Below are 11,512 nucleotides of genomic sequence, written 5' to 3'. Positions count from 1 at the left end.
TCACCATCAACAGGAATGGAGCATACAGAATTTAGAACTATTGTAGACAAATTAATATATAACCAGACCACAGTAAACTCAACTGATTTTGGTTTTTTAATGAATTTCATTTTATTTGGAGCCGCTGTGACAGACCAACATTGCTGTCTCAAAGCATTTACACAACTGCCTGAAAAGACAGCTACATGGGAAATAGAAGTCTTTATCTATTCATTACTTTAAAACACTCCAAAGTGTTCAAAGTTAACTATTAAATAGATATGGTAGAATCAAATTTTATACAAGCCATATTAAATTTGGTTCCATGTTGCTAAATCTCCAAATGTCTAACATAAAACAGAGGACATAACCTTAGCTGTTGCTACGTCCCGCCTGTGAAACCTAGAGGAAGTCCATTTTTGGCATACGGTTTTACATTAAAGTGAATAAATTCATAAAACATGTATAAAGACCACAAACAATTGAAACAAATCTGAGGCACTGATGGGTTACAGACTTTCCTCTCACATACACCAAAACCTCAAAATGACACCTTTTGAGTGTACCAGTCATACTTTGTGTGCAATGATAACTGGTTGGATAATGTCGCGGTACATGAAATGGGTGCATGTTAAAAAAGCACAGCAGTTGAGACAAAGGGTCACAGGCAACAAAAGGTTAACTTCTACGTCTCACGTTATAAAGAAACCAATGCAAGCCTCCCCTATAACTTGAAGACAGGATCACACTCAATTCGTAAGAATGGATGTTACTTCACTCGGTTAGTTTTTGGTCCACTAAGAGAGAGGGAGACACACACACACACACACACAGTGATGCTGTGAATAATAACATAGCTTCTGTCTTGATGTTGACCTTTAACTGCAGAGCCCAAAATGGAGGAAGGTATTTTCTAATTGTATTCGGTTTATCTCTGTGGCACACTACACTCACCACACAGTAGCAGATGGTACGGCATCCTCTTTGGGCTTCTATTTAGGTGGCTGTGTGGCTATTGATAGCCAATTCCTAGGGCTGGTTGCACAAAGACATCTTAAGACTAATAGTCAGACAACTTTTCTATGATGATTTATTTGATCCAAGCCAAAGGGATTGTGCAACCAGTCCTAGTTACAGCCTATAGTCACACCAACACAACAACACTTGTATCTTCAATCCAACATCACTTGGCTTGACCTTTGGACCTGGATAACAAAAAAATGAAACTATTTCCTCTTCCTGTGGAGGAAAGGCACTCTACCAAACTCCTCTATTAATATGCAGAAGCTGTTAAGTCTATAGTATGGTGAGCAGGGCTGCCGTCAGGGTCACTGCAGCTTTGTTCCAGTGAAGCTTTCGGTGAACTTATTCCTGTTTCACATCTCCCTTCAGACTCCTCTTGACTCGAGAGTATGGGCTCAGTGCATCGTCCATGATGAAGTCATACAGGACCCTCATCCATGATGTGTACTGAGGCAGGTCATCGTAATACTCTGCTGCAATTTCCTTCACCTGGAGACAATAAGGGAAAAAGGGGGAATCAACACAGCTGAATGCTGCACGACATTTTAGATTACAAAGAGCCTTTTACAGCCTACTAAGCTTATAAATGCTGCCATGTCTAAACATACCTCATTTTGAAGTTTCACTTTTGGTTCTGACAGACCTGTGATTGGAGTGATTAACACTAATGCTCTTACTGTAATACACTCAAAACCCTGCAATGCAGTTTCACAATTCTTCCCCCAAAATGTAGCAATTTCGTTAAAAGGTTTTGAGTGTTTTCTTCCTTGAAATGGCACATAAATATACTGTATAAGAAACTTTAAATTAACACGATAATGCTTTACAATACAGGTCTGTCATGTCCTAACAATTAAATATAAAGTGCAATTCAGCATATGTTTAAATAGACTATATAAAAAGGAAAATACGTGCATGATAAAACTGTGTGCTGTGTAGTCAGGTCTCCTGTATGTAATGAATTGGCAGCAGTTTCAGAGTTTGATCCCTTTTTACAGCTTTACTACCTGAAAGTTGCTTCAACAGCACTTGGTTGTAAGCACATAATTATTGTTTTATACTGTGTCTTATCTTTATTGCTGGAAATTTTACTTGACGTTTGTCAGGTGCCTCGAGACACTGAGATAATTAATCAGTTATAACAGAGTATAAATTGTAGTAAAAGACATTCTGTGCTTGTAAGAAGATTTAGCTAGGATACAGCCGACAGCACAGTCAGCAGGATCGTCACAATACCAGAATTTTTAACTTCTATTCAAGTGTGCTAGCACTTAAAAAATGTAACCTCAATACCTCTTTCAATACCACGGCATATTGTTACAAACCTGAACACAGTGCTCGTACTGAAATGTCACTGAAAACATACTGTGCAAAAACATTAATAGTAAAAAAGGCATAATAAGTAGGATTTTGATCAAATACAGAAAAGGCTATCGACTCGTACAAAAATAATTCTTGTAAATCATCACTAAAAGTATCAGGTGGTGTCTGTGTCTTCTGAGCCCTGCTCTTTGCTTTGTGTAAACAGTAATGGGAGTCAGCCTTTGGGCAGAGGTGTATAGCTCCTGGACAGTAGCACACTTGTTCTGAGGACTCAAAAGAACGTTGTAACTCGGTTACATTCCTGTTTTCATCTCTTTTCTCTGGTCTCTGTCTGTGTTTTAGATATATAGAGAGCTTCAGTTCTGTGGCTGTGTGACCGAGGGAGGGGCCAAGCTACACACAAGCAAAGCCGCAAGGCCACAGCGGGCATGATGAAGCGTGTCTCTGGCTGCATTTCAAACACATTTTGGCGCCTAGGCAGGGTTGTGTGGAGACGTGGGAATGTTCATTTGTACTTTACAAAGAAACAGCTTCAGCAATCAGAGAATATTATTATATTTCTTCTATGTACTGTTAGTAGTACTCTTAGTGCTACTCATGGTGATTCATGTTGGGTCTCTCTTTAAATAACATAAGAGTACGGTCTAGACCTGCTCTTTTTATAAAGTGTCGAGATAACTTTCGTTATGATTTGGCGCTATGCAAATAAAATTTGATTGATAGATTTATTTGTTTTGTTCTGCCTAATATCTATCCCTCTCGACTTGTTTTCATAACTTTATCAACAACCATTCCCTCTTATTTGTATGGCAGCCTTTGGTTGGAAATCTGATTGTAAATCTGTTTTACTTAAAGCTTGAGTTTTCAAGATTTGTTGTGTGTATGATTAACAGTATTGCATGTTTTGTTCAGTAGAGCTGAACGATACGTTGTTTAACTATCGCAATTGTGATGTTTGTCACATCAGAGGAAGTGCGATGTCAAGTACTTTAACTAAAACATGCCATACTGCTACTTTTTAGTTGATTGATGTTAAAGTAAAACTCGCAAGTGTCTCGTCCCCTATGACTAACCTAAATGACTAAACTAAGAGTCTGTGTTTTACATGCCTGTAAACAAGCATGCGACGCATGTCAAGGCAGATGCTCAGCCAGTTGTGTGAGTCTGAAGTAGTAAGAGCGGGTGAGCTTTCATTTCAAAAGGCTTCTGTCACAGGGCTGGACACGCAGATGAAACATACTTTTAGCACCATTAGAAAAGGTTGATGACATAAAAGTAACTATAACCCAAAATCTATTTGTAACTTTTTAAGAAACATGTCACCCCACCTGTACTCTCTGCACCTGGTATCACAATGTCAGCTTTTTCCAATATTGTTCAGCCTTAATGCATCATATTACCAAAATGGTCAAAGTATCAATACTTTTGGCAACCCTAGTAGTCTGAATGTGTGTGTGGCACTTAAGTATATTAATGATCTCCGCAGTCATCAAGCTGAACCTACCATGGGCAGCCTCCGTCCTGGGATGCTGGGGAAGTCATGGTGCTCATTGTGGTAGCCCACATTGAAGGTGAGCAGGTTTAGGGAGCCATAGTAGGAGTAGGTCTCATGACCCTTGAGGAACATGTAGTGCTCAGCTATGAAGTGACCAGAGATGGGGTGCAAGCCCATCCCCAGCATGGAGCCAGCCAGCATGTAGACAACAGGCTTGGCCCCCCAGAACCAGTACAACAGCATGTCAAAGGTGAGCTGGAAGGCCACATTTGTCACCTCCAGCTGGGTAATGGGTTTGGGGTTGATGCAGAGCGGCCGGATGGCATAGAACAGTGGCTGCAGGATAATCCAGATAAATTTGCGGAAGCGTGTGCAGAAGAACCAGCCTTCAAACTCAGTTGGGATGTCTACATCAACACCGTCTCCACCCAGGTAGCGGTGATGGTCCAGATGATAGCGTTTGAAGGAGGCAGAGTAGGGCAGGCCAACGGGCAGGTTTGCAAACATGGCAAAGTAGCGGTTCAACATGGCCTTGTTGTTTCCAAAGGCCGTGTTGTGGGAGATCTCATGGATAGCAAGGGTCATTGAGTGGTTGATACAGCTACCAAAGGCATAAGTCCAAAACAAAACCCATTTCCAGTCCAAGTCTTTGACCAGGTAGAAAGCTAAAAACTGTATAGCCACCATCATGCACACAATCCATTTCAGCCTCGGGTCAGGACCCATCAATGTCTTGATTTGTGGGTATTTGGCTGTAGGAGAAGAACAAAATACTTGAGTTCAATTGAGAAAGACTTTGTATCTGATCATCAGATCTTCTGGTTGTTTAAAGTCACAATTATTTACATGAAAGCATTCAGCTTACGCTGCAATTTAAAAAAATGTCAAAACAAAGAACAAAAAACCCCCCAAAAGTTTGATGCACCTGAGTCTTCTCTTTCCATTTTGAGCGGGAAACCTTTTATAGACTTACACTGTTGCTGCCCTTCGAAAATTAAATACTTTAACATTGATGATAAAAAAAGAGAACTGAAGCGTTATTGTCATCAACTGTAATCCATGCCTATCTGTTAATATTCTATCTTAAATAATCAATCTAACCTGAGAAAATCCTGACTATAATCCTGTTTGTTTGAAGTTTAAGTTAAAATGATAGAAATTGATAACATCTCTCATGCAGTGTTATTATTATCATTATTAATAAATTAATTGCAATGTATTAAATCCCATGGTACAGTGCTGGAAGTCTACAAGCTCCTGATGTCATGTTAGTGATTTACACCTGATATAATAACTTACCAATCTAGCGTTTACTCCACACTGACGGTAGCAACGTTAAACATTGACTGACTGCCCTTGAGAGGGCTGTTTTGTCTTCCATAGACTAGGCCTACATGCCACTTTACTGCTTTTTGTTTACGATGTACTGAATGCACAACTGTCACCGCTATGCCATTGATTATAAGTGATGAGTTTAAATTTAATTCCCTACCAACTCAATGTTTCATCGTAATACGTAAAGTAAAATATCACTCAGTAAATATGTTGGGCGTGTAGTGCTGGGTGGTGATCCCACAGATGCAGCATCAAGTTTGATGTGTTTGACACTTTAGCCGCAACTTTTTTCCGGCAGGTTTTGGCTGTCTTGAATAACTCCCAGGTCCTTCTTGGTGCCCGTCTTTTGATATAGAGCAGTCTGACATAGCACGTAATTAATAACATAATTATTCATATCTGGGGGTATTTATCTTATAGCACAAAATAAAAACTTGGCTTAGATAGTGAAATTGCCCTTTCAAATTATGGAAATCTTTGTCTTGGAAAGACATTCTTGGACAGGATTTCTTTCTTATGATGCCATTTCAAAATAAACTTGTAACTAACATGTAATTTGCCTTCAAACAGACAGATGTTCCAGGCCATGTAGGTGTAAGATAGATTAAGTCCAAGTTGTAATGCTAATTAAGTCTGAAAATCAGTCATTTGGCACAGGGACGAAAGGGTGTAATTATGTAGTAAATCCTCTTATCAAGTCTTTGTTATCATAATCACTGATAGCATACTTAAGAACAGTAACTATGTAGGGGCATTTCAGGCGACTTGCTGATGTAATCTTTTCAGCTCACATTTCCAAATGTTGATGTGATATATTTTGGAGAAAAAAAGTCTGTTTGCCAGTACAAATTATTACTAGCCCAGTATTCAGGCCCGTATCTAGTCGCCTCATAGTGCTGTAGGCAGAGGGGGATTAAACTGTCAGAGGAACGCATATTTATATCTGGCAGTCAGGCAGTTATGCTTATATAACAGCAGTTATACTACAGTATAGACTAAGTTTCAATATGGAAGATCTAAACAGTTAGAGGCAAAACTTGCAGGTTTCACATCAAAACAAAAACATTAACACAATTCATGTCATTGGGTAAGCATGGTTTTTAATATACAAGAGTCCCAACAATTATCTACATTGGTTACAGCCATGTGTAATCTCTTCCGCATTGCAAGACATTTCTGTTTTGTTTTATGAAAATGAAACCAACCAAGTTGAGAGCTCATGCACGTAATCAATGCACATCATCACTGGTAGAGACGACTGACTCTTGGATTTAAACATTTCTATCCATTTTATCTACTTATTTAATAGTTAAAACATTTTCAACGAAAGATGGAGTGTTCCTGGTGGTCAGAAGGCGAGGATTTAAACGTTTGCATGATATGGACTCTTGTAGCTTTCTAGTCAAAGTGCTTTTAAATAATCTAATTCAAAAATCAAGGTATCAACCAGGCATTTACGGGTGGATTTCCTTTTTGCAGGCTGTGCAGTACGCCTTCCTATTTGTGGCTCTCTGAAGCCACTTTTTAGCCAACCAGCTGTCGTTAAAACAATAGACTGGATGTTGCTAAAGCGATAACAAAATCTAACTGTTCTCTAGTAGCTGGCAAAGCAAGTGTGCAATCGTGTGCTACCTTCTGATTTGTTTTAGGGGCTAGGGGGTGGCGTTAGGGTTTAACACAGAAGTTGAGTTAAGCTATTGACTGGCACTTCGGTAGAACTTTTCAACAATGCAGAATAATCATCAGCACATTGTGTAGCACATATTTCCTACTAGTAGATCTGTGTAAAATATATTACTATATTCATACCAAAATATTATACAGTCATATTCTAGTATCCCCAGCTTTAAGCCCATAATAAATGTTATAATAGTGACTTCATGTTATAAAAAAAAATTGCAGCCCTATTAAATCTGCAGTTATAGCATTCCGTTAACACAGGAACATGCACAGCAGCCATACTAATCCTTAGTGTAGCAATGCCTGAGAGTCTTGTGACACTACTGCATTCAATCAGCAGCACTAAGGTGAATAATTCAAGCCAGGGGGCAGCTCTGCTGTCAATGAGTATCTTTATCCATGGATTTGGTTTCACTCTAACCACAATGGCAGTACAATGTGTTGACCAATTAACTTAAGTGTGTTATGTGTAAAGTAAAAAAGACTTAAGACATACAAAAGCTGTACAGAAAAGGTATACATCCTCAGTCATCCAAAACAAAGTCCTCCTACAGGACTGAGACGGACTACCTTATTTTCTATAAAGGGCACTTTGTCACAAAGGATGCTTTTGTGTTTGCTGCAATCAAAGAAGCAATGCCTCCAGTCAAATACACATTGTATAAGTTATGTTGACAATTGCATGTTTTTAAATTCTTCTTTGTTAATAGCCATACAAGAATAGTAGCAATTGTGAATACAGCAAAGATCTAAATTTAACAGAAAGCTGATTTAAATTTAAGGCTTGCAAGAACTATGTTATTTATCAATTTTTGCTTTTTTTTGTCCCACCAATACTCCATAACCCAAAGACAATCTATTTGCTGAAATGTGAGACAAGAAAGAAATTATCACATTCAAAACTTAACGTTTAATACTACATTTTTGGCACTTTTGTACAAAACGCCAAGTTTAATATTACTATGAGAATAATCAGTCCACAATTCTTTAGACAGAAAATTAATCAGCTACTGTTTTGATGATCTTTTGAGAATTTTTGAGTAACAAAAATGAAGGAGATGAGCTTGTCCTCGCTGCTCAGATGTGGCAGATTTTCAGTTGTATGTAATATTAAACTGCATATCTTAGACTTAGCGGACATTGCCTTGGTATGAAATGGGGGTTGCGCAAAAAGGATTTGGTTATTTTGTAGTCATGTGATTTTCTTTAGCGCTGGCGTCTTGAAATATCCATCTTAAACCAACAAAATATCTACGAAGGAGCATTTTCAACCAACAGCATAACGTTAAGTGTTTTAGGTGTCCTGTAGCATTAAGTAATCTAGTTAAACCGTTACAACAACTTCACCGAGAGAAACTTCAGGGAGTGGCGAAGGACTAACTAACTGTGGCTCTAACACTGAATTGCTTATTTTAATGTGTTAAATTAAACTACCAGCTGCAGCTAGCAAGTACGCATATTTATTCACGGTCGAGATTTGTTTAATATTCGTAACGTCGCTGACAATCAACCCCCCCAATTATTACTCATCGTTACATAGAACCTCCGACTGTGAGCTCGTGCTTACTTACACGTAGCAAGAAATAGACGGGCGGTTAGAAACCGTTAGCTTAACGTTAGTTACGTTAGCGAACAAATCCAGTTGCGAAGGTGGTAGTATATATGCACCATTACAAGTTTAACAAGCATTAGTAATCGAAATGGCCATCCTGCTATATTACCATAGTAATATGCAGGTTAAGTTAACAAAGGGTTTATCCAAAACTTGCTAACAGATAAGCTAGCTTACCTAGGATCTCTTTTCTCCTGTCGGCATGCGGCTGTTCCGTGTACACCCATTCGTAGTCCTCGCGGGCAACCCGGTTCCCCATCTCTTAGATAGCGCTTTTAAACGACAAATAAGTAACTAAATATCACAATATCGTCTTTGAAATAACTTCAGCGGCACTACTTCTCTATCCTCAGCCTGTGTGTGCCCGCCTGGCTGACCTGCCCGAACATCAGTCTGTTCTACCCACTGCACGCAGCTCCTCCTACCAGCAGGCCTCTCCCTATACAACTTACTCAGTTGCATAACAGTGCAGATCTTCAGCGCACTATCCTCCTTTTATGACAGCAAGGCCAATTTTTATGGTAACAAGTTAATTCTGCGAGATTAAATTCCCTCACGAAAATTAACTTTATTAAAAATTGTCCAATGTAATAGCATGTATTTTACTTTGTAGGCATTTTAATTTAGCCCATTACGGTACGTTATAAGTCAAATTTCCTGAGTGCAAGCCCGACAGCTAACAAATTACACACGTAACAAAAACAAAGCTAATTTAACAATTCTATTAAATATTGCTGTAAATGACACTTAAATTTCCACTTGATGTAATATCTGTTGCCCACCAGCACTGATATTTAAAGACTTTTACTATTATTTAAGTAAGCTATCAGATAAAGAAACGGCTTACACATTAAATATTTGTTCTATATTGCACTTTGAGTCACTGGCAGCTGGCTCCTGCTCAGTCTCTACTGCTACAGCACATACTCTACATGAAGGCTACTTATCTAATCTTAAGTGTAAACACTACTTTTACCTACCTCCAGTTGTTTAATTCATATATAATGACTATTAGCATACACTGCAACCTGTATTATATATTTCATAGCTAAACGGTATTTAGCTGTAGCCTTTGTGATGTACATGTTTTCTTGTACTTTAGTGTATTCATTTCACACTGTTCATACTGTTTAGACTGCATATATCCTAGGTACACGAATCAACCTCTCACTTCCACATTACAACTCTACATTCTCTTCATTACTCTGGTCATTAAGGTGATTAGAATCCAAAACACAGAGGACATAACTTGGTGCGCAATGGCAGCTGCAGCTCTGGATGTAGGAATATTTCTCTGCTGCTGCTCGGTTACATCATTAGACAAACGTATCTTTGCAAGGCTTGTCAGCACAATTTAAATTCATAAACATAATTTACAGTGTTCATAAAAATGAGAGTATCATCTTGAAGACGATTGCTGTAACAAGCATCTAAAAACTCATTTGTATAGACAAGCCTTCACGTAACTCAGTCTTGTGTTTGAGTTTTTTGTTTGCTTATTTCTTATGTCTTGTTTGATGTTGTAGCTTATTTATGTTTGTACATCTGCTTTCAGATTTTATTTATTAGTTTTTCATTCCTGTGTCTGTGAAGCACTTTGTAACGCAGTGTTTTAAAAATGCAACATAAAAAAAGTTTTACTATACTTACCCGTCTTGAATAAACCAAATGTTATCTGTATTGCCATTGATTCATGCTGCCGTTACTCTGCAGCTTATCTTAGTGCATAGCTGCTGCAGCTGTGGAACATAAAAACAATGGAACACTTCCTGTTTTGTTCAGCAGGAAGGTCAGGGAACAAGCAATGATTACATTACAATGGATATCAGTTCTGCAAAGTCAACACGCAACACTGTTTTTCATCCAACGTCACTGTTCCTGAATCACTAAATGGGATGGGACAAGTCAGGAGAAATACCTGAATGCTGATAGCTAAAACCAGCCACAACTGCTGATGTAAGGTACTCCATTAAATGATTGTGTAATGTGTGCAGGATCAATAAAGAAACAACTATTTGGGATATTTTTATGAGGAGATAAGTCATTGTTTTGTTCACAAGTGGTTGTGCTGCCCTGAGGGTGAGTTTACTGGTCATGCAGAGTTATACTCGGAAGAGTACAACTAAGTTGCATAATGTCTGCTTTGGCTCTGGAGGTGCTTTGATAAATGTGAAAACAGGGTCCTTTTGATGTCATCAGTTTATGTCTGATACAGATTTTTTTTCAACAGAAAAATTGAGGTTATGGACTTTGTGAAGTGTCTTTGTTTACCGGTCAGGGAGTTTCACAGCATTCACATCCTATAGGATAGATGGTAGAGAGCAAAATCTAATCATTTAAATGACTTGTGATTGTTCAGGTGAAACAACAGCTAGAGATGTGCTAATGATTGCAGCACTGGTTTTGAGAGGGTTAAAAATACTGTATGTTGACTGTAAAGCACTATGTTCACACATTTTGAGTTGAATTGCCTTAAAAGCTCTAACAACACCTTGGATGTAGTGAAAATATTTACAACTGCAGTTTATCTCACTTGACTTGATTGTAATATAACAAAAGATCCTAACCAGTTGCTTTATGGGAATTGTAGGATCCAGTGTTTGGAGCATGAGCCATATTAGGGAGAAAGCTCAGATATCTCACAGTCTGCACAATGTCTGCACAACAGTTTTTTGGATAACCATACATTTGCTACAAGACATCTACATTCCACTAAGGATGACAACTCAGTATGAGCATAACTCCAATATCAAGACTAATTTTATTTTTGTCCAGTCCCTTGCTTTAATTACCTTCCCATCAGCCTCAATTGCAATTTGTCTACCACTAATAGTAGCAACCTAACGCAGTAAGATGGTGAGGATGCTATATGGTATTATACGACCACCAAAAATTCACTAAACCTAAAACATAGCTATAGACTGATAGTCTTGTTTTAATGTGTCTTGAAAGTCCACCGTTTTAAACTTGCAAAGTAAATTGTTGTGATACTTCTGTTAATACTATATCCTAAACAATAACATTACTTTATAGGATGTTAAAAAAAACAGAGATATGTGGGTAAG

The 11,512-nt window shown here is 38.3% G+C and overlaps 1 protein-coding gene across 1 annotated transcript; it reads right to left on the bottom strand.

Moving 5' to 3' along the window:
• Positions 1 to 78: 78 nt before the first annotated feature.
• Positions 79 to 8,836, bottom strand: degs1 (delta(4)-desaturase, sphingolipid 1). The gene is made up of 3 exons (XM_069658459.1): positions 8,625 to 8,836; positions 3,830 to 4,572; positions 79 to 1,491 (listed from the first exon to the last, which is right to left on the bottom strand). Exons 1-3 carry the CDS (start codon positions 8,704 to 8,706, stop codon positions 1,345 to 1,347), a joined length of 972 nt encoding a protein of 323 aa, XP_069514560.1. The 5' UTR covers positions 8,707 to 8,836; the 3' UTR covers positions 79 to 1,344.
• Between the last annotated feature and the right edge of the window lie 2,676 nt (positions 8,837 to 11,512).

Source organism: Semicossyphus pulcher, unplaced genomic scaffold (genome assembly GCF_022749685.1).
Source record: "Semicossyphus pulcher isolate SPU_LCO1_2020_fin unplaced genomic scaffold, fSemPul1.0.p SCAF_12, whole genome shotgun sequence".
NCBI lineage: Eukaryota > Metazoa > Chordata > Actinopteri > Labriformes > Labridae > Semicossyphus > Semicossyphus pulcher.
This window is presented reverse-complemented; position numbering and strand designations above follow the sequence as displayed.